This window comes from Equus asinus, chromosome 3 (assembly GCF_041296235.1).
Source record: "Equus asinus isolate D_3611 breed Donkey chromosome 3, EquAss-T2T_v2, whole genome shotgun sequence".
Lineage (NCBI taxonomy): Eukaryota > Metazoa > Chordata > Mammalia > Perissodactyla > Equidae > Equus > Equus asinus.
In genome coordinates this window covers 129,136,486-129,160,349 of record NC_091792.1, presented here as the reverse complement: position 1 = coordinate 129,160,349, position 23,864 = coordinate 129,136,486, and the positions used below count along the sequence as shown (strand labels likewise).

The 23,864-nt window shown below is 45.1% G+C and overlaps 1 protein-coding gene across 14 annotated transcripts in view; it reads right to left on the bottom strand.

Moving 5' to 3' along the window:
• Nucleotides 1–23,864, bottom strand: part of APBB2 (amyloid beta precursor protein binding family B member 2) — a 361,605-nt gene that overhangs the window by 52,192 nt on the left and 285,549 nt on the right. For all 14 annotated transcript variants that reach the window (XM_070505982.1, XM_070505981.1, XM_044767731.2 and 11 more), the window contains 2 exons: nucleotides 21,865–22,011; nucleotides 17,586–17,713 (listed from right to left, as the gene is read on the bottom strand). In XM_070505982.1, the coding sequence (XP_070362083.1) occupies nucleotides 17,586–17,713; nucleotides 21,865–22,011 (275 nt within the window). The remainder of the gene's footprint in view (nucleotides 1–17,585; nucleotides 17,714–21,864; nucleotides 22,012–23,864) is intronic.

Sequence of the window (23,864 nt, the reverse complement as noted above, 5' to 3'; positions counted from 1 at the left end):
TGTTCACAGATCCTTAGCAAACTATAAAGCACTATATTAAAACATGGAGAGAGGGCCAGCCCAGTGGCACAGCAGTTAAGTGCGCTTGGTTTCAGTGGCTTGGGGTTTGCTGGTTCAGATCATGGGTGCAGACTTACACACCACTTATCAAGCCATGCTGTGGCAGGTGTCCGACATATAAAGTGGAGGAAGATGGGCATAGATGTTAGCTCAGGGCCAATCTTCCTCAGCAAAAGAAGAGGATTGGTGGTGGATGTTAGCTCAGGGCTAATCTTCCTCAAAAAAAAAAAAAAAAACACGGAAAGAGTTCTGATTATTCTCCCTTCATTCTCTCCTTCATACAATCAAAAGCATTTTTAAGTACCTAATATAAGAATAGCATCATGATGAGTCACATACAAGGAAACATAAGGCATGATGCTGGCTATCAAGGAACTTACAATCTAACTGGGGAGACATACACATCTACAATGTTAAGAACAATAAAAGGTTGAAAACATTAAGTGCCAGGAAGATCTACATGACTATAGAGATAAAAGAGATCATAAGACATTGCAGGGGTGTGACTATCCAGTCCCGTTCAGGTATACTTCCCCATCCCCTGAAGCCAGGCTTGGTCATGTAACTTGCTTTGGCCAATGAAATGTGAGCACAAGTGCTAAGTGTTGTTTCCAGGCAGAAGTTTTAAGAGTCCGTGCATCTTTCCCTTCTGCCACCATGGCTGACAATACTCTGGTGTAAAGAGCGACTGTGTCACCAGCCTTGGGCACAGAATGAGGACAACTACTACAAGGAGCAGTACCTCCAGCCAACCTGCCAGGGGCATTTAGCAGAATGAGAGTTGTTTTAAGCTACTGAGTCTTTTGGTTGTTATGGCAGCATAACCTAGCCAGTGCTGACTGATACAAATGGCAATAGAAAGGCTAACAGAAGAGGTAGAAAAATAAATGGGAGGAGGTGCTCTAGGAATCTCCACGGGCAGCATCCTCTGCCTCCAGCCCACTCTGCCCATCCCTGGGGGTGCAGAGGAGGGAGAGCCTGAGGAAACGACAGCGCAGCCGGAGGGGCGGGGTTCTCTGCCAGGTGCCCACGCCAGGCCTTGTCTTATTTATTATCTCACACGAGCTGCAGGAAGGTTCTAAAGCCTCCATGTCTACACGGGAGGACACTGAGGCTCAGAGTGAGTTAAGCACCTGAACTAAGCACCTGAACTAAGCCATAAGGACAGCAATGCCATATAACACTTGTACAGGGCTTGATAGTTATAATACAAAGTGCTTCATGGGACTCAAGGACTTATGTAACTACTTACTATTCCACTTAGTACCTCCCATGAGGGCAGGGACCATGCAGTTCTTGCTCATAGATACATCCTTAGTGCCAAGCACAGTGGCTGACACATAGTGGGGAATTAACACATGGGTGTCTAATGAATTCCCAGAGAGGTAGATGGGACCATACAATAGAGCAAGAAGGAGAGAGAAAAGAAATTCCACAGGCTGACACTTCAAGGTAGGAGTGAGGACAATGAGGCCTTGGGCTTGAAGAAAGCCAACTTGACAGATAACTTAAAAATATACAGTTACAATCATGGTTAAATTATAATTATGAAGCTTAAAAAAAAAAAAAGAAAGATGGCGCCCCTTCTGCATGATGACTGCCATTTCTATTCTCCTCCTGTCCTGATTAACATACTTCTTGGTATAATCTGTTCTAACAGCACGGTCCCAAGTCTTAAGAGAATGATTAACAACATTATGATTAAAAGTGACCCAAGATTTAAAGACTTAAGATATATACTATCTTCTCTCTCTCCTTTTTAACGAAGCACTCTAACTTACACAGTACAGACATATTAAAACCTTATCTTTTATCTAAAAGAATTTTTTCCCTCCCTTTTGTTTTCAACCCTTGACTTAGTGAATTTAATCAATAGGATTAGGTTTTATCTTTCTTAATAAATATCTTCTACAGCTTCTCTTATGTCAATAAAAAAGACAAAGAAACTCTTTAGCTAGAAGCTATACAGAAATAAATCAAAACATTTCCTTTAGGCAAGAAAGGGGCACAGATAATTACTTTAGGCCACCAAATTGGTGGGGGAAATATATTAAGAAATCCTACACCGCCCATTAGGTGTAACGCTTTTAGTAATCGCTGCTTCTCTTGTAATGGGATCCCTGGTGGTGGAGGCACTTTGGCAACCAAATCGTTGGGGCTGCAGTGGTTTCTGTGACACTATTATTTTTTAATTCATGTAGAATGCCACAAATAACTTTTGGATCGGTCAATAAATATTAACTGACTGTGGAGATATATTTTTAACTTTGCTATTCTTTCAGCCACTCAGGGATTTTACAGGGGGAAAATCCCCCTCAAAATACTCCTGTTGCAGAATACATAGCACTTCCTAACTATTGAATAGTAATCAGAAAACAAATCTGTATTTTAAACGTTCCATTGGTTAATGGGGCGTCACAACTGGACTCTGTTTGTTTGTTTATTAACACCATTGCCTTCCCAAAAGAATTACGCGGTTCACAGCAAAAGGCACACATTCTATCAGGCTCCTAAATTAGAAAAGTAAAATTTCAAACCAAATAGAAGGAAGAAGTAACTCTGTAAATCAGTTCGGCTAAATATTAATTTAAACCACATTCAACCATCTCTGATCCACAAAAATAGGAGTCATATGGTTCAGTTTAATATTATTACTGCAACTGAGGATTTAATTTAACTTGAAACTTCCTGCAAAAAGGGAAACATGACAAACTATGCAATTTTCACCATCACCCAAATCCTTTAAGAGACAATATTCACAGGCTGCACGAAAGCTATGCTCCTAAGAATTCAACACTTTTCAATGAAGGCACAGCGGGTGGAGTGCTACACAAATCAACGTCTAAAAATTTAGCTTTTGTTATAACAGAACTTGATGGAGACATCATTCAGAACCCCTAGATCAGTGTTCTTCAGAGTTTTCTAACCTGGCAGACCCCAGAAACGCAGATCCTCTGGAAGGTCACTGGGAGGAAGCACATAATGTGTTTTATGCTCACACAGTGTAGAGTGCAGGAGCTCAGAGCCTCCAACATCTGAGCTGTGGGTTCGGGGCTCTCTCTGAGAGCAGGGGGCTGCATATAGTGACTCCCCAAATTATCTGGCCATGGAATCTTTCAAAATTTACACATCACCTACTAAGCTGGTAGAATGTGTGGCTCAAAAACCTTTTAGAAAAGTTAACCAAGATCAGTGTTATTCAAACTATGACCAATTAGTGGTAACAAACAGCATTTAAAAAGTTAAATAAATAGAATAAAGTAGCAAAGAAAAAAAAAACAACCCAAAGGGCAAGGGCCAGCCCCATGGCTGAGTGTTAAAGTTAAGTTCACACTCCACTTCGGCAGCCCAGGGTTTTGCTGGTTCAGATCCTGGGCGCGGACATGGCACTGCTCATCAGGCCATGCTGAGGCGGCGTCCCACATGCTACAACTGGAAGGACCCACAACTAAAAATACACAACTATGTACCAGGGGGCTTTGGGGAGAAAAAGGAAAAATAAAATCTTAAAAAAAAAAACAAAAATAAAACCCCAAAAGGCAGGGCACATAGTGAAGATAGCACTACTGTGTAATATCTTCTATTAGTTATATGTGAGTAAGTAAAGGAGACAGAGGGAGAGAGGGAAAGAGAGATGGCAGGAGGGGGACGAGCATCAGGTCATGTCATAAATTATATTTCCTATGGGTTATGACAAAATAGCTTGAAAGCCAATGAGAGAAAAACAGATGACTATAAAGAATGTGGGGGTTCACACAACAATTTTTTTTAATCTAATAACTGTCCTTGCAAAATTTATTTTCATGTGGGTAAACACATACATAATCAGCAAGTTAAATAAAACTTCTTTCAGAGGTGCTGGGGGGTAAGTTTCCACAGGCTCTGGCTGTACTCAGAGGAAGGGAAGGCTGATTCAATCAAAGGAAACATATAGGTTTCATGAGGAGGCTTAGAAAATGAGCAGGCAGGAAAGGGCAGCCCAGGGCAAGGGAACAGCAGGGCGAAGGCACAACCCAGTGCAGCTGGGTGCGTGCACTGTGCCGCCATGCTGGAAGGGAAGTCGGGGAGCCCGGGGGAGGCAGCTGGAGCAGCAGGCAGGGGTGGGACCCCATGTGTCCGACCGTGGGGTCTGGATGCCATCCTTTAAGCAGCAGGGAACAACGAGTCTTTACCTGTCAGAAAGATTACTTGGGTTGCAGTTGGCAGGTTATTTGGAGCTCAGCAACAGGGGATGTCGAGAGAAGGATGGAGGATAGAGAGGGAAGTGGAGAGGCAGGTATAAGAAGTGGTAAGGAAAATTAGCCCCAACTTGGAAACAAAGCAAAAGGAGGACTGTGTCCCTTTTCAATGTCACAGTGGAGCAATATTTAACAGGACCTCCAGAGGATTGCTTAATTCTCCAGTGCCATGCTGTCCAACGGAAATATAATGCAAGCCACATAGGTAATTTTAAATGTTCTAATAGTCACCTTAAAAAAAATGAAAAAGAAGTAAGTGAAATTAATTTTAATAATACATTTAATCTAACATTCCATAATATTATCATTCAACATATAACCAGTATAAAATGTTATGAGCTACTTTACATCCTTTATTTTGCACAGTCTTTGAATTCTGGTGTGTATTTTACACTTTACAGCACATCTCAATTCAGACTAGTACTCAAGAGCCACCCACGACTGGCCGCTACTGTGCCGGACAGCCCAGCTCTAGGAAAATGCGTCTTTGTCTGATTTACTTTTTACTAGTGATTAGGGTTCAGACTGTGTGAAGTTATTTGTAAATTTGTAGAAGATTAATAAGTTGTAAGTAATTTCTGCAAGTTTCTGTCAAAAAAAACCCAAAAAAGATCACCCCAAAGGTGAAGATTTTATTGTCAGTAGAACATTAACCAGTTTTGTATCTAACTTAGTCATTTATTTTAACATTTTCTCTTTTCCTCTGCCTGTTGTTTGGATTTTCTTTATGCCTTTGGTTTCAATCATCTTATTAGAATGTGCCTAGGTGGGGGGTGTGTTTGTGGGGGGGTGTAATTCATCCTTCTTGAGGTTCTTTGGGATTCTTGAAAGCACATGTGTTTCCTGATTAGCAGTTCTGGAAGATTTTCAGCCTTTCCTATATATCTTTGAACTGGCTTTGGTGTCCTGCTGGTTTCCCTCAATCACGAGTTAAATAAATCTTTGACACGTTACTCACTGTATATTTTTTAAATTATATATTTAAAAATTTTTTTTTTTCTGGTGGGGAAGATTGGCCCTAAGCGAACATCTGTGCCAATCTTCTTCCAGTTTTTGGATGTGGGATGCTGCCACGGCATGGCTTGATGAGCAGTGTGTAGGTCTGTGCCCTGGCTCTGAAACGGCGAACGTCGGGCCACCAAAGTGGAGTGCACAAACCTAACCACTACACCATTGGGCCAGCCCCCTAAAATTATATTTTAAACAGCCTTATTGAGATATAATTGACATACAATAAGCTGCATATACTTAAAATATACAAATTGATGAGTTTGACATGTGTATACACCTGAGAAACTATCACCACAACCAAGGTGGTGAATCTATCTGTAACCCCCGAAGGTTCCTCTTGCCTCTTTATAATCCCCACCTTCTGTCCCTCCCCACCTAACCACTGATTTGCTTTCCATCACTATAGATTAGTTGACCTCACATTTTCTAGAATTTCATAGAAATGAAATCATATAGTATGTACTCTTTTTTTTTTTTGGTCTGGTTTCTTTCAGCACAATTCTTCTGAGATTCAGCAATGTTGCTGTGTTTATCAGTGGTTGATTTATTTTTACTGCTGGGTGAATATCCGTTGTATGAATACACCACAATTTGTTTATCTGTTCCCCTGCTGATGGATATTTGGATTATTCCCAGCTTTGCTTATTAGTCACTGCATCTATGAGAGCCTGTTTTTTAACTTTTTGAAAATTAGACTTAGACCTAAATGCTAAGGAGGTAGAATCATTAGGGCTTGACCACTCCCTGCATGTGGGAAGGGGAAAGTACCCCTAAGTTGTGCAGCTGATGAGATGGCAGAGCCATTAACCACAGCAGACTCAGCATGTGTTGAGTGAATGGATGCATGAATCTAGAATACTAGCTTGGATACTTCCAATATGAACTATCTATTGCACCGATTTGGTAATCAAAGAAGGGTTAACTCTTAAAAGAAAAAGGATACTGTTGCCTCTACAGGTGCTGTATGTAAAATTCCTGCAACCCTCATCTCGCAGGTTGTCATTCCCTATTTAGCTTGCTTCCTGGGACAGATCTGATTTCAGTGCCCAAACAGAGACCTTTGGTTCTACTGAGTTAAAGATTGAGACTTAGGTTTTTCTGGCTTTGTTTCCAACAAATTTGCTCTTAGGAGTTCTCCTACAGGGGAGTGGCAGGAAAGGATTTAGGGATCAAGAGGCAGGAGCCATGAACACTTTTCCAGTAACAAAGGGACTCTCAAGTCTACTATGGCCTGCCACATCCTGAGCTGGGCAGCTCAGGGTACGGTGCACGAGCCCTGCCTGAACGCAAATCTCCAACGGGCCAGGGAGCTCTGTGCAGGAAGAAACAAGCTCTTGAGAATGCACTGGAGCCACATCTAATGGGGGAGGCTCGGCAAGACAGGGTGGGTGCCTAGGCCTAGAGATGCAATTAGAAACACACGACGTTGCCTGCAGAGAGAAGGGCAGCCCACGTCTAGTTGGCTTTCTCAGGGCTACCCTCCCTCCCAATTACTCAATCAGTCTGTTCGCCATGTCAGCAAGCCCTGTCAGTACCCCCCCAGTCTCCTTTAGAGTCTATAATGGGGAACCCTCCCTAACCTATCCCACCCCAGCACTTTCAAACATCTCTTCCCCTTCAGTATGTTGCTGGTGTAAAATATCTGACTGAATGACTGAATTTTGTAGGTTTTATTTCTCTGACTCTCTCTCCCTCCACCCCCGACCCAACTTCTCTAGATACGCGAATGGTGCTAGATCCAGTCTGTCACCCACTCTGTGTTCCTTTATTTATAGTCTAAATGATTCTTCCTGGGCTCAGAGAGATTTACTCTTTCTGTTTAAAATTAACTGCGTGTCTCACTTATTTTCATTTGGTCCAAAGTCTGAATGGTATTTCTGTCTGCTGGCCACCACAGCCATGGCTGTGTGATTCTGCTCCCAGCCCTTTTCACTCTCAGAAAATAGGTGCTTGCTTGAGGACTTTGACTCAAGTATCTTTTTTTTTTTTTCGAGGAAGATTAGCCCTGAGCTAACATCTGCTGCCAATCCTCCTCTTTTCGTGCTGAGGAAGACAGGCCCTGAGCTAATATCGGTGCCCATCTTCCTCTACTTTATATGTGGGACGCCTACCACAGCATGGCTTGACAAGCGGTGCCATGTCCCCACCCAGGATCCGAACCGGCAAACCCCGGGCCACCAAAGCGAACGTGTGAACTCAACCGCAACGCCACCGGCTGGCCCGACTTGAGTATCTTAACTCCTGCTTTTGAATCTCTTTCTCTTCTTCCCTTCTCTAAAGAGTATTTCCCCAGGGTACCCTTTGGGGAATTGTCTAGAAGAAAAGAATTCCCAGTGGAAGTTATAACAAAGAAACATGGGACCCAGAGGTTGCTTGCTGCTGAGAGGGAGAACAGGGAACATCACTCAACTGTCTTCCTACCTAAGGAGAGAGGCCAGCGAACAGGAGAATAGAAATGGGGCCCAGTGGGAAAGCTGGTGCAGTTCACGCTGACACGTGTGACAGCACTGGGAAGTCTTGGAACCCAAGTGACTGGACTGAAAATTCATTACACGATAATTTCCATAAATTCTCAGTTTTCTCTATTAAAAAATAACTCCACTAAACACAATTCATTCCAAGGTTTTAAGGCACAGCTGTGATACTTAAACACAAGCCCGGCTTAATAACAGGCTTAGAAAAATACAAAACCATTAGGGAGCTTTAAACATCAATGTTAGCCTTTGAAGAAGCATCAAACTCATCAGTCAAGACCCACAGGGAACCAATAATGGAAGATCTTCAGATATTTAAAGTCAAAGACAGAATAATACTAACCTCCCATGTGTTTCAATTTCTCCCCATTTTTTATACAGTCATGCACTGCATAACAACGTTTTGGTCAACAACGGACCACATATATGATGGTGGTCCCATAAGATTGGTACCACATAGCCTAAGTGTGTAGTAGGCTGTACCATCTAGGTTTGCGTAAGTACACTCTACGATGTTCACACAACGACAAAATTGCCTAAAGATGTATTTCTCAGAACATATCCCCATCGTTAAGCAACGCATGACTGTAATGTTACGGTTGACCCAGGGCAATATTTCAAGGAAATATTATCTTACTAAAAATAGTGCCACCAGGGACAATGCATGATACTTCTGTGAAAGCACCTCCACATCTCTGCCATCCCAGCAACGAGCCCCACTGCAGACGCAGAGCCTGGGACACTAAGCGTCCCTCAACATCAGTGCAAGGGGAGAGTCACGATTAAATTGCAAACAGTGGGATTCCTACTTCAGTACTGCTTCTCTTGACCAACTCTAGCTCTCAAAAACGTGACAAAATTGTATGAGCGAGACTCCTCGAGTTCCGCATGATGTTCTCAAATTTTTCTTCTCAGTGAGTGACTGCTACTGTGATATTGTAGTATAAGAAGAAATATAAATACGGTCTTCCTCCCAGTTCCTGGCATAAAGCTCCTAAAACCTTTATAATTTCCCGAGCGATAGGAGCATCTTTTGTTATATTTGGTCTTACAGCCCGGTTTCTGACACAAGAGATTTTAAAACCCTTGTAATCTCCATAGTAATAAAAGTATCTTTTTGCATGCCAGTGAGATGGCTGGGGGCCCCTAGATAGCTTCAGGATGAGGGCTGGTGGCCAGAAAGACCAAGGCATGATTAAAGGGCTGGAACTTTCACCTCACTTCCACCTCCAGGGATGGAAGACGGGCTGGAGGTTGAACCATTCACCAATGGCCAACGATTTAATAAATTATGCCTGCGTAATGGGATCTCCATTAAAAGCCCTAAACAACAGGGTTGGGCGAGCTTCAGGGTTGGTGAAGACATCCAGGTGCCAGGAGGGCGACATACTCTAAACTCCACAGGGACAGAAGCTCAGGAGTCCTGTGTTCACAACCCTTCTGAACCTCACCCTACGTACCTCTTCTCCGGCTGTTCATTTATATCCTTTATAACAAACTGGTAATAGTAAATAAAATTTTCCATGAGTTCTATGAGCCGTTCTAGCAAATTATCCAACCTCAGGAGGGGTTGAAGGAACTTCTGATTTATAGCCCGTTGGTCAGACGTATGGGTGGCCCCGGCTTGTGACTGGCATTTAAAGTGGGGAGCTGTCTTGTGGGACTGAGCCCTTGACCTGTGGGGTCTGCACTAACTCCAGGTAGTGACAGAATTGAATTAAATTGTAGGACACCCATTGGCATCCGCAGAGAACTGGAGAAGTGCCTGGTGCGGAAACCTCACACATTTGATGTCAGTGTTCTGCGAGTAGAAACAGATCATAGGAGCTACATTATGTTCACAATCATTGGACTCACCATGAAGCCAAAAACCTTGGATAATTATGTTTGAGTAAAAGGGTTCGAGGTGATGACTTGTGTAGAAAAAGCAGTATGAAAAGCAGTGACGGCTGTTCATCTGCAACAACACGAGCTTTTAGCAATTCACAAACGCCCCTCGTTTACTGAGCATAAACAACATGCTATCAACCAAGCGAGGCTCTGGGTTAGAATAGTTACAACTTTTTCTGCTCTCTAAGACCCTGATCCATGTTTATATGGGTTGTTAGGTATTTCTCCACTAAAACTACTCTTCCTTCTGAAATTGGAAGCTCCAAGTATTCCAAGAAGATCATGGTACTCTGAGGACCGACACCGAGAATCACGGCAGCCAAACATGACGGATCGCCCTCACGTTGCATCCAGAAAGGCCCGTTCTTCATCTGGCTTGGGACTCAGGGGAAGGGCGAGATGCAAGTTGTTCAGGGATCATCAAAAGAATTTCCTGCTCTCTCTTGACGTGATAACTTCAAGCCCCCACACTTCACTGGCTGGCGCTGAAACAGGCTTATGAGAAATGCTGGATTATGCACCGAACCAGTTATCAAAATGGATGACGCCTTCCTCACAAGAAAAGGTTGTCTTCATATATTCACCAACAGGGACAGCGCCACCATGCAAGATCTGCTTGCAAACACCTTTACACATTCCTCTGATGGAAACTTTTCTTGGACGATCACTTACAATGTCTTTCCTTAAAGGTTATTCTAAGCCGAAAGTATTAGCAAGCATCCCAGAATGATTAATAGACGGCAAGGAAGCCACTTCTAAAGAGATAAAATATAACTACAGTGTAAGTCAGCAAAATGGCCAAGTAGATCCTGATGCCTCTGCTTATCATGGGGCTGTATTAAAAAGAAATTAGTTCTAGAGGTCAAGATAATACTGTAGCATAGGGAGAGAATTATGGCGCTCTCCCTGAAGACTTTTCTCCCTGAGGCAAGACAGCACAAACCCTAGATTAAACTTTTATCAGCAGATCTTGGAATTCCATCAATCTTTCATTACTGTCTGGCTCAGAGAACCCTCTGACTAGATGCCATTAGGAAGCTCTCCATCCTCCATAGGGAGAGCACCGCCCCCCTACCCCCAGCCCTCCACCAACTATTCCTAGGAAAAGAAACAATGGCAAAGGGAGAATAGAGATAATTTTCAGATTAGCTCGAAAACCAAGAGGCCCACCATTTCTAGATCCCTGTCATCTAAAACAGAACTGGTCTTTATCACTGACAACTTCTACCAATTGAGAAAAGAAGTTTCATTGGCACAAGCGTGGTTGTGTCAGCTGCAGGGTGGTATAGCTGAACAGTCAGAACAGCCACACTCATTCGCTTGCTCAATAAGCAGCTCTCTCAAACACCCTGCCTGTGGCAGACACGCCCTCTGTGCTGGGGTATGCGGCTGCCTCCCTTAGTCATCGCCAATTCAATTCAAGGGTCAGCCAGGGAGAGCATAGGCAGGAGACAGAAACCATACCCATTATCTGAACAGAGAGGTTATATAAGGAACTGTAACTAGGTAACTAAAAAGGCAAAAAGGGAACACGAAGAAGTTGTCATGGAGGCAGCAATGGCCAGAGAGGGCTGTGACCTGCAGGGTTGAGGGAACAAAGGACAGAGGTTGGAATTAATAAAACCTAGAAGCTTGGGGGAGGAGCCCCATGAAGCAAAACCCTCTGACACTGAGGAGGAGGCCTTGCTTGGCTGGTGCCAGTGTCTCTAGGCTCAAAGGAGGGGCCCCAAGTCCCATGGACCCAGATCTTTCCAGAGGGCATGCCAGCTAGTTTGCTGGTGGCTCTGAAGAAGGGGTGTGAGGAAGCTGGTTCTGCATTTCCGTGAGTGTCGGGAAAACTGCGAAGTGGAGTCAGAACTGATACAGTGGGATGGAGAAGCTTCTCTGGGATGATGCTCACAGAAACAGGAAGCAAAGGAGGGACCAAGTCCCTTCTTTCCCCCCAGCCTTGCAGCTTCCTTCCAGTTAGAGTCTAACAGATGGCAAACCAGAGATGCAGAAATGTGTTTTGCAGAGTCCCAGCCCCAGCCTCACAAAGCAGAGCAGAGAAGGGTGGGTTCGAAGCTGAGAGACAGCAGCTTAGTACCTGGCAGAGGAAGCAACAGGCTAGGAAAGCTGCAGTGATTTATTTTCAGACTGCGTCAGAATGCTAGTAATTTCACCTCTTCTTTTTTGATAATAGTTTTAACTTGGCAATTCTCGACCCAGCTAGAAACTCCATTCCCAGAGTCCTAATGAGATATGAACAGAATGTGAGCACAATATGAGGTATGCAAGTTCCAGGTCCCTCAGCCTGGTCAGACTAGGACAACACTGGAGGGACAGCAGAGCAACAATCTAGAAGAAGCCGGGGCCCAGGGGCCACAGGGCTACCTCCCTCCAATGGTACCACCCGCTGCAGACTGCTACAGGAGAACCAATCTCTTGTATTCAGCCAGTGGACTTCAGAGCACTTGGTGCCATAGCCTGGCCCCTATTCAGTACACAAAGGCTTAGCTCTAGGAGCAGCAGTGAGGCTGAGCAATGCTTACAGGGACCCCAGGAAAAGCTGGCAGAACTGAGATGCCAGTGGGAAAGGAGAGAGCTGGTGGAAAGGACTTTGCCTTTTCTACAGTGACTTCCTACACCAGCCACAAAGGTCGCTAATTGTATTCTGAATGCATTATTACTCTAATGCTCTTTCTGTAAAGAGTTGGGCTGTCCTGGGTCTCCCATGGGTGTATTCTTTTTTCCTTTTTGTAAACAATCCAGTAAAGGTGCAAAAACCAATCTTAGCTTGGGGCATAGTTGGTCAAACTCTGCTTTTTTTTTTTTTTTTTGAGGAAGATCAGCCCTGAGCTAACATCTGCTGCCAATCCTCCTCTTTTTGCTGAGGAAGACTGGCCCTAGAGCTAACATCCATGCCCATCTTCCTCTACTTTATATGTGGGACGGCCACCACAGCATGGCTTGCCAAGCGGTGCCATGTCTGCACCCGGGATCTGAACCAACGAACCCCGGGCTACGGAAGCAGAACGTGTGCACTTAACCGCTGCACCACCGGGCCGGCTCCTCCACCTCTGTTTTCAATCCACACTTGCAGTTTTCTCTCCTCAATTAAGAAGGCAGATCCTTAAGGACAGGGACCAGGCTGTAGAGTCTGGTCTCCCCACCGACTCCAGGTTATTTTAGACCATCTATCATCTCCTGTCAGGATCAACAGAGGAGTGTCCTGCTTGGACAGAGGAAAATACCAGGACTCTGTTCTTCGCCCTGCCACCACTAGGCGGGTCATCTAAGGTAAACCACACCCTCCTGGCCTACAGTCCTAGTCTCTAAAATAAAGAGGTTGAAAGACAATGGTTACTAAACCATCTTTTAAATTTAAAACCCTCTGAGTTAAAGTTTTGCATATTTTAATAACTCCAGTAATACTCAGGACTCTCCACATTCCCCTTCTCCCCCCGCCCTAAAATTAAGCAGTGTTTTTCAACAGAAATCAAAACAAGACAACACTGGCAGGAAAAGAAGAGTATGAACTACGTGTGGCAACTGCCTTCTAAAACAGCGTACACCAGGGTCTTGGTGGATAAAACCAGGTGGGAATATTCTAGGAAAGAGAATATGAAAGAAATACTCAGTACACTTGAGGCTTACTGTATTCTTTAGATAAAAGTTCCCGGAGATCTTAATCAGATAAAGCAATTAAGTCAAAGATAAAGTCACTTGGAAATTTATGAATAATCTACCACATGGTAAAATTTTGTTAAAAATTGTTTACCAAAAACAGGAAAGGGATGTATAAAACTCCTTCTAGGAAGAGAGGCTTTGCTAAGCAAACTATAAGCGTAAACAATATCACGGGGTCAACATGTAACCTGCATAAGAAAGCACTTTTTAAAAAGCACATGTGCACGTGGCTGTAATAGCTGCTACTAAATACGAAGGAATTTTACCTTTGTTGGAGCAGGCCCACCAGTCTCCACTTATAACAGTTATTTATTAAAAGGAATTCCAGTTTTTCTTAAAAACAAAAGCAGCCATCTACTGTTGCCACTAATTTAAATCAATGAGTTTACTGACCAGAGCAGCATTTCCCAAAGTGTATTCCACGTGACTGCCTTTCCATGAAGAAAAGGGTTCCAGCGCACATGAGCATAGGAAAACCTCCGTGAAGGGCCAGGGTAAAGGGGCCTGTCGCACTATGTTTAACCCAGTTTCCCAAATGACCCTAGGATCTTTTTTTTTCCTCAAGGAAAGTCTATGAACATCTTACCTGATCAGTGCTCTATGGTACTGATGGAAGTCACCTGGGAAACCCACCTGGAAGTCACCCACCACTTATGGGGTCTGAAACCCTTCAACTATACCATTCACCCATTTGCCTTTCTCATGGGAAACAGATGGGATTAGCAGACCCTATTGCCTGTTGGCAACACACCCAAGGATCTGTTTGGCCCTTCCCAGAAGACAGACCCATATCTGTCACAAGAGGTGAGGAAAGTCCCTGTTTAAACTCCCCTATGTTCGGAAACTATGTTTGCTTGCTTTTGATACCTCTATAAAAGAATAAGGAGAAAGCTGCTTCCCAGGGGCTGAATGAGTAAGAAGAGAGCTGTGGTCGGGAATCAGCACGGACCCCTGAAACAGGGTCATGAAATCCCTCCCACCCATCCTTGGAATGGTGGCCTGGCAGGCCCACAGAGACAAGATGAGAAGTGGCGCTGCAGTTGTCTGCCCTGGCCACTGGGGGCAAAATGCCAGCTCTGAGACCAGAGCCATTCACACACATGACGATGGCCCCCCACAGTGGGCAGGAGCCAAGCAGATCAAGCTGGGTGCTCCCCAGGGCTGCCTTGATTGGAAATACAAGGCTCAGGAACCCCTTTCATTTCCGTGTCCGGGAGCCTTGACATTTATCTCACTATGATGAAAAGGACCCAAAGTACAGAATAGCCGAGAGAGAGGAGGGGGCTCCCCCTCTGTCAGGCAATAATGCAAACGCAAATACCTCTGGAGAACAAGACAGAAACTTCAGCTCAGTCCCACAACCACCAACACCCCACAGAGGACTGTCCCCTGATGTGGCTGCAACTCCTCAGCCATTCGTAATAAGACGCGTCTCCAAATCAACCCTGGGGATCAGTGCAGGGCCTCATGGCTGATCACCTCCTCACCCAAAGTAAACCTACCCCATGAGAAATTTCCTTAGAGCAAACCAAATCCACTTGAAAACCTTAAGAAAATGCTAAATCCAAAATAACTTTATAAATTTTGAAATTACATGGCTCAGTGAGACATTTTGAATTTCAAGAAAGATTCTGCACCCTTCCACCCTCTGGTACACATACTTTTCCTCTTCACTTTAACCACATCAAGAAATCCCCTAAGAGATTCCATCTTCTCAGCAAGGAAAGCTACAAAAGAGAATGCGAAATGGGCTCGTTTTCTCAAGCAAAATGAAACACTTTTATGTTTTATTCATGCAAAGTGAAAACCCCTTTCCTCTGCAGCATTACAAATTGAATTTGCTCTTGTAAATTGCTGTTAAAAAAAAAAAGAATCAAAAGCAAAAGTAAGTTAAAAAAAAAAAAAGTAGGACTACAAAGGCCCCTTCTTCTAGGGAATGAAAACTCAGGGGACCAATGGGAAGAAACAGAACCTTTCATTGGCAAACTTACTTTTTAATTTACTCCTTCCAAAAGCAATCCGGCTCAAGGGCCCCCAACCACTACATGAGCTCGCTGAGGTCCTGAGAGCTGATGTGGAACCCTGAGTGGATTTCTAAATTATACCTCTCTGCTAACATTGAGTAAGAGTAAGAAGTGGTTTAAAAAACATGAGTAACACAGCCCACGTTTCAAAAACATAACCAAGGCAATGCAACCTAATTTACACTGATATCATTAGGGGGTAGGGGGTGTGGGGCCTCTACGTGCTTTGCAGGACAACTGAACTCATAGTGTCTGGTACAACATCTCAGCCTATGTATCAAATGATAAACTGTCCTTGAAACCTCCCTGAGGTTTGACCCCACCATACTCCACACCCGTCTATAAAAGGAAGCCATGTAATTAGCTGTATCTGCTAGTGTATGTTGCTTTAACAAGTCAAGAGCTAACATTCATTAAGCATTTGCCATGTGCCCATCACTGGGCCAATTACTATACACACACTCAGGCACATCCACACTTGCTTTGTGGTCATTATGATGATCCCCATTTCACAGATGAAAGAAACTGAGTCTCAGAGCTTGGACGATTTTGTCAACTGGAGTTTGACTCATTTTTTTCTCCCTGAACGTGTAGCATTTGGCCTCACTTTGAAGAGCTGGGGTGAACTGAAAACCTAACAATAAAATCCCCTCACAACTTAACCTTAAGAAACTGCGATCCCTTCTAGTTGTACATGTATATAATGATCTTCACCTTGGCTCCTGCCTTAAAGACAAACTTAGAGGACAGAAACCAGGGCAGGATCAAGCATCTTACACCCTTCCATCAAGGCTAAGTGTTTTTAATGATGAACAAACATCAGCAGGTATTTTCCTTGTAAAATTAATTAATTCATGTCAACGCATCAACTCCAGCGCTACAGCTCTGCCAAGCAAGTGAATGACAGGTGTGTATGCATAATCTATCCACTCATTCCCCCCAAAGCACCTGGCCCAGCTGTCACTGTTCATACTGTTACAAGCGCTTAAAGACACAACTGTGCTCCCAGGAAGGTTTATCCAATCAGCAGCTGGAGGACACTTCAGTTCTCTCCTTTGCAGACCATTTCTCACATCTGGTTCCAGCAAAAATGCTTGTTCTTTGCCTGATGAATGCTTAACCATTTTCCTTTCTGACTTAGGACTTGGAACCGAATCAAAAGATGATCAAATCCACTAATGCCCGGCCTTCGTAGACAAAGGCTGGGATAAGCCAAAGCAGAGCTCCCGAGAGAGGACTACACGCCCCAACAAACCAGAACGCCCAGTATTGGAACCACGAGCCCAGGAGAGCCATCTCTGTCATCTGGGATTTTCAGCCGCTGCTGCAATGCTCTTGTCCATTTTCAACAAAGCAATAACTAATCATCCTATAGTTCTTCCCTAAATGCTACGAGATCCTCAGGTACCTCGAGACTTGCCAAGGACTAAGTATAATTTAAGAGTTAAGTGCACTTAATGTAGCCCTATTACTAAACAATGGTATCCAAGGATGATGTCTGTGGTAACTGTCACCTTATTAGTTAGAATATGTACTTGAAAATCAGAAACTCCTTGTTTCCAGTCATCCTGGAGAACAGAAAATTCGCAACACATCTAAGTAAGAAGCACTTGCTGAAAATAACAAATTTTCAGTAGAATTTCAGAAAAATACACATTGAATGGAATTTTGATATGGCCAGATGTTTCAAGTATTAAAAAAGTTAAACCAACCCCAAACCCCAGAAGTGCCTGATCGTCATGATTTAATGATCTGAAGCTTGTGATTAAAGCTTGCACAACCTCTCCCTTCAAGCAAGCATTCGAGAAGAAAATACCAACAGGAGGGTGTCTGCAATGGCTGACACTCAAGTGAATGGAATAAAGGATTAAACCAGACTGCAGAGAAGAGAGAGAAAAAAGGCAGGGGGTTCAGAAGCCTGGGTGAGGCGGGAACTAAGGTGAATGAGGATGAGCAGGGGGAGAAAGATGCAGAACTCCAGGCAGGATCCAGAGTTGACAACGGTCTGAGGCCCAGAAACCAGGAAGGGGAGTAGGCTGGAGGGTTTATGAGGCAGGAAAACAGAGATGTGCTTTAATTTTTTACATTTCTAAAGAGAGTCTACTGTCAACTTTCACATGCAGTGAAGTGTAATAACAGCGGGCCCACACTCTGGTGTTAAGCTAAAAGTGGGGCACCTGTTGCGGTGACAAATGACCGCACCACCACAGGGCACTCACCGGCCGTTGTCGCGGCCCACACCCCACACGCGGATGCTCACGATGGGCTGCGAGTGGAGAACGGTGCGGTCCATGGGGTCCACCAGGCTGAGCATGTCGTTCTCCAGGATCAGGTACATGTCCTTCCCCTGGGAGTCAATGAGAAAACATATCACCTTCCTCATGAAGTTATACATCCTCATGATGTTTGTGGCTATCTAGGGATGTCATTTCAATGAGCAAAAGAAGCCACCCCTTGGGTCTATAACTTGTTTTCCTATGAGAGAAACATCCTCTTCTGACTAAAATATTCATAAATCTTTCATAGTCCCCTCATACACCCAATTTCTCTTTCCAAGTCCTCTGAAATGTGTCCCTCAGTCTGCTTTTTCGCTGGCTCTTATTTTTAATTATTTACACTTCTGAATCTTTAAGAAAAAAGGCTAATGGTGGGTTCCCTGGAGAATCTGGTCTCGTACCAACTCCACGCCCGTCGTCCTCTCAGAAGCCCTCTCTCCCCATTCCTTCCTCTCGAGTCAGACCCCGCCAGGCATCCCCGTAACGGCCTTCACGGGCCCACAGTGGTGTCCGTCTCTTCTCAGTTTTTACGCCATTTCCCATCTGTGTGATTTGGCTGCAGAAAGCAGGTACAGCTTTGTGACGTTTCTCAGTACGACAATCACTAACATTTATATGACTTTATCACATCTCACATATTACGCCACGTGCTTAAGGTACACTGGCTCAGGAACTCTCTAACTTGGCCTGAGAGCTTGGTTTGTTACCATCTCCAATTAGCAGCAGGGGAAACCGAGGCTTAAAGGGTAAGTAACTCGCTCAAGGTCTGACAGGGAAGCTGTGATGCCTTCGGCTACAAGGGCGCTATCCTAATACCAACACGGGGAGGCCACCCCTCCATGTCCGTGGCATCGCTCTTCAGGGTTTCAAGTTTTGGTCTCCTGTCCTCCATCTGTATTGGCTCTTTGATGGTAGGAATGCTAAGCTCAACTTCATTCCCCTTGCAAACCTTCAGGCATCGTTTTATGAAATTAGCGAACATTTGTTGTACAACTGACAGACCATGTCTCCTGAAGGTGCCAGTCAGCCCAGACGCTGTGGCATTGAAGCCACAGAGCTCCAGCTGGGCAGAACGATGAGGTGTGTCAATGCATCTTCAAATCTCAAAGCAGGACAGATGAAGCATTCTTTGGTCTCGTTTTGAGAATGACGCCCTCCCCAGTTTTTTTCTTCTTCTTCTTCTCCCCAAAGCCCCCCAGCACATAGTTGTATATCCTAGTTGTGAGTGCCTCTGCTTGTGTTATGTGGGACGCCACCTCAGCATGGTCTGATGAGCGGTGCCATGTCCGCGCCCAGGATCTGAACCGCTGAAACCCCGGGCCACCAAAGCGGAGCGGGTGAACTTGAGAACAATGTTTTAGGTTCCCATCCAAGGTTCTCAGAGTGAACACACGCTCTGCTGTTTAGGGGCAGAGACGGGTATCTCGGGGCCTCTGCCGGCCACTGTTTCAGTTGAGAGTCTACAGTTGAGATCCAGGAGGACCTGAAACCTTCCCAAAGGGCAGGAAAGCCGTTTCCAGATGAGAGCACTGGCAGAAAGCGCAACTTGCGCAGACCTGCAGCTGCGCAGACTCCGCAGAGCCTGGAGCAACAGGCTGCAGGCCGCCTCGGACCCACGGCGCCCCCATCGTCTTTGTCGGGGAATTGCAGCTCATGCTGCTCGATGTAGGGCAGGGCCAGTGCGCGGACACTCCAAGGTCACAGCTGTATCCAGACCCTGGGCAAAAAGCCAACTCTTAATTACCCAGTTTGTAGATTAATCATGACTGAGGTGCAGGTCCTGGAAAGATTCAGTTTCCCAGCACCTCACAGAGGGGGGTAACTGGCCAGTAACTAAGCAACAGTTGGCAGAGCCGGGGAGAGGAGCCAAGCTACAGAGGTGGGCCGCAGTCCCCCACCCAACCCTTTCACTAGAGGCGGGGCTCCTTCCCTCCAGCCTTTAGCTGAGGGCTGTCACGCAGTGGTGCTCAGGAGCCACAAGATCAGAGAGCCCCGGAAAGTTGCAAACCAGAGGGTGGAGCAGGTCCCAGGTCCCCCAGGGGCCTTCCAGGTGGTTTGCTCTGAGATAACTGAGAGCTGTCTGGGGGTTCTGGTGCCTTCTTCTCCTCCTCTCTCTGTCCCTTCCTAGCAGGAATTGAGCATTGACTGCAGCCTAAAAGAGATCTTCAGCCAGACCCACTGGTGAGTGGCCCCCAGTACAACTGCCACCTGGTAACTCCCACTCTCTTCTGTGTGGCTGCTTCATGGCAAACACCTTGCAGGTACTAACAGACTCTGAAAGGCTTTGTTTTCGCCGACATCATCACCTGATATGTTAAACAGGCTTTGTAGGATGTGACCCATAGCGAGGTCAAGTCTGCGCTCCTCGAGCTGGGCATTGCATTTCCTTTGGGTTGATTCAGTTTAGAAACCACAACTGGTCCCCTCAATGCAAAAGAGGCCAAGTTCATCAACTAACTCTGCTGACAATCCTTGCATATTCGACAGAACCAGTGACAACTTCCAGCCAGTAATCTAAAATGAGAAGGGTTGGGTGAGTGTGGAGTGTCCCCGAATGAAAACACCTCGTGGCTTCTCTTGAGTTCATCTGGCACACTCACATCTTCCCACATAGACCCCTTCAGTTTTCTCATCAGCACACAGCAGCTTCTGGTTGACCAGTGTAAAGTCCTGCTAATTGGTTTTTGTTACCAAAACAGCCAGTGCTTATGCAGATGTTATCTAAAGATGAAACACTCATCTGAAAGTCATGATTTTATTTCCAGTCAGCCATTCAACAAACATTTAAGGAGTCGTGCTGTGTGTGGCGAGGCATGGCAAAAAGTCACAGCTCATAACCCTAAGCGCTGAGCTGTACTTTATACACAACGAACTAGAAACACTGCCTGATGAATTTATTGTTTCAGAAGGAGAGGAAAGAACTGAGAAAAATAAGAATGGCCTAGGTGGGTTGGGGGGGAAGGCACGGCAGATTTTCAGGCATGGCTGCCTCCCACATCCCCATCCAGAGCGCTCTCTCCTGCTGGAATCCTGCCAATTGGAGATTCCTTTAGAATCTTACTAAGCTCCTATAAAATGGCAAATATCTGGTGGGATTCATCAGTCTGTCACATGTTAGTATAAATTATGCCAACCTTCCTTCTAAATCCTAGCTGAGATTTGTTCCTTTGACAGAATAGCATTTTGACTGAAGGCAGGTGGATAATTTGGTGGGAAAGAGAGGCTTGGGTATTTGGGTGGGAAGTGGGAGGTATTGCAGTGAAAGGATGGTAAAGGCAAATACCACAAAAGCATCCTTTTCTTGGATAGGAGAACCTTCTTTCGCCTCTTCCCCCACGTCCAGGATCTAAAAGTCTGCTTGGCAATGCAACTCAGCCCCATTCCACAGACAGACTCCACCAAGGAATGCTTCCTCCCATGATGGCAGTGCTGCTAGGCTAAAATGTGACTGGAGCTCCAAACGGCCCAACCCAAAAGCAGACTTCCGCTACCAATGCTCTGTTAACTGGGGGTGGAGCATGGGGGCAGACTCACACAGCCACCGCCGTTCCAGGACGCTCCCCAGGCTTGTTCTACGGTCTCAGAGCATGGCAGGAATACGGCTTTTCCTGTTTCATAGGACTGTTATACAAATTTGGCAGTTTTACTTATTACTTTCCCTTCTGAAATCATCTCAACTAAATTCAAAACAAATTTACTTCGATCAGAGTGAGAAAGTATACGTAACGATTCCAAAACTCACGTATAATGTCAATTTTCAGATTATAAGTGAAGACTGTGTTAAAAAGGATAATGTGTCAACTTTTAGAGCAGGGGCATCAAAATTTTTCTGTGTATGTGGGGTTCACACATTCCCCTTTGAGAAGATACTTTGAGAGAAGCGTGGGTCTTCTTCCTAGGAAACTGCTCTTAGATATGGGCACATCCAATTTTAGGGGGTTTCTGGGCCCTAAAGTCCATCCATGAATCCCTGGAGGATACCAGGTTAGACCTTGTCACTTAGACATTGAGAGATGGTCTCTCCCAGGGCCTCGGTCCTCACTGGGACCTGGCAGTGCTCAGAGACACATCACCGTGCCTACACTACCTGGCTTCACGGGAAGAAGCAACTGCTAAATACCTTCCATGCCTTCCCCATCGCGTCTCCCGGAGGTCTGGGATTTCAGGAACCAGAGCGGAACCTAAATAAGCCTGCCGTTACTTATTTCCACCTGTTACTTACCTCTCCCCAAATGCCGACCGTATCTCGGATGTCATTTTTGCAGTAGGAAAGCTGCCGGATGCAGTTGTTGACCGCAACACTACTTTTACCAGGGGCGAGGTCCTCCTCTGCCATCTCCACCCAGCCCAGAGAGCGCACAGCAAAACACTAGAAGACAGAGGCAGAGAGCAGGAAATTACTCACTGGTCACAGGTCAATCTCTATCAAATTACCCTAAAATCCTCTGCAAGGTATGCTTAATGTATCTTTAATTGCTACATAATGTTCAATCATCTAACCCACCATTGTTGGAAGTTAAATTGTAACTACATTTTGCTATTAAAAAAAAGTAGCGATAAGGGGCTGGCTCTGTGGCCGAGTGGTTAAGCTAGCACGCTCCGCTTCAGTAGCCCAGGGTTTCACCAGTTTGGATCCCGGGCGTGGACACGGCACTGCTCGTCAGGCCACGCTGAGGCAGCGTCCCACATAGCACAACTAGAAGGATCTGCAACTAGAATGTACAACTATGTACCGGGGGGCTTTGGAGAGAAGAAGAAAGAAAAAAGAACGTAGTGATAAATATCTTCTTGCCTAACTTTGTGTGTGTGTTCAGATCTTTTCTTAGAATAGATTACTAGAAGTAGAATTATGGGGCTGTTGGGTATAAAAATTCCTAAGCTCCTTTATTTATTATAAGGCAGATTTTTTTTTATAGTAAGAAACACAACCCCCATAAGGTCTGTTACTCATTGAGCACCTTGAAAAAGACAATAGGAAACAGAATGAATTAAATACATGTTAGGTACTTGTTTCTAATAACAATAAAGCAAAATGTATTCTCTAATACCCAGAAATGAAGGAAAATGGGATAAAGTGTGCTTTCATGCTTTCACGACAATAGGTCTCAGGTCCGATAGCATCTACCTCAAAAAGCCTGCAGAACCAGGGCCTTGTGAGATAACTTAAAGCACAAATTCCATTTCTTCTTTTATCATTTAGAGATATTTTGAGATCATGCTCCTTGTCTTCCTTTTCAAAGTTCAGATATTCAAGGGGCTGGCCCCGTGGCCGAGTGGTTAAGTTCGCGTGCTCCGCTGCAGGAGGCCCAGTGTTTCGTTGGTTCGAATCCTGGGCGTGGACATGGCACTGCTTGCCAAACCACGCTGAGGCGGCGTCCCACATGCCACAACTAGAAGGACCCACAACGAAGAATATACAACTATGTACCGGGGGGCTTTGGTGAGAAAAAGGAAAAAATAAAATCTTTAAAAAAAAAAAAAGTTCAGATATTCAATTTTTTAAAAAATATATAACGAGTACTATATGTGTATTGTAACAAGTAAAAAATCCAAAGATGTACAAAGAAAGAAATTCATGGGACACGTGAGGGCAATTCGGCTACAGCATCCACCTTGCTGGTCATCGCCAGAGTCGCAGACTGCCGCAACTGAGGTCCCTCAGCCCACCCTGCAGCCCGGGTCCATCACCCCTCTCTGTGGCCCGGGGTCCCCCTCAACCTGCACAGCAGGTCGAGACCACTTTCCCAGGACAGGAGGGGAAGACAAGGGGTCACACTTCCACGGGAGCCAACAGGCTGGCGCCCAAAGAGTGTCTTACAAAGTTTCCAAAGGTAAACTTCCCAATAAAATGAAAAAATGCAGCCAACTATCCCACAGTGAGCACATTCAGCTAGTTCAACTTTCCCCTCCTCAGCCCCCAGGCCCAGACTGGATGCCTCCTTCCTGAGTGGCTAATTATACTTTCTCAGGGGAAAAACCACCAAAATACCAAAGACAATCTATTTAGGTGAAAGGATGCGGATGCTCACGTCCTAGAGGGAAGTACTGTGACCACCTGGAGCGGGACAGCTGCCGTGTGTGACGGTGCAGACGGTGCCTTTTACAGACAAACCAAAAAGAGAAGGTCATCCCTGAGACAAGCGCAGAGCTACTCAGGACCCTGCGTCCTGAGGAAAGGCTCTGGGAGATGCCCTCAGTGTGCATCTGTAGCAGTGAAACTGC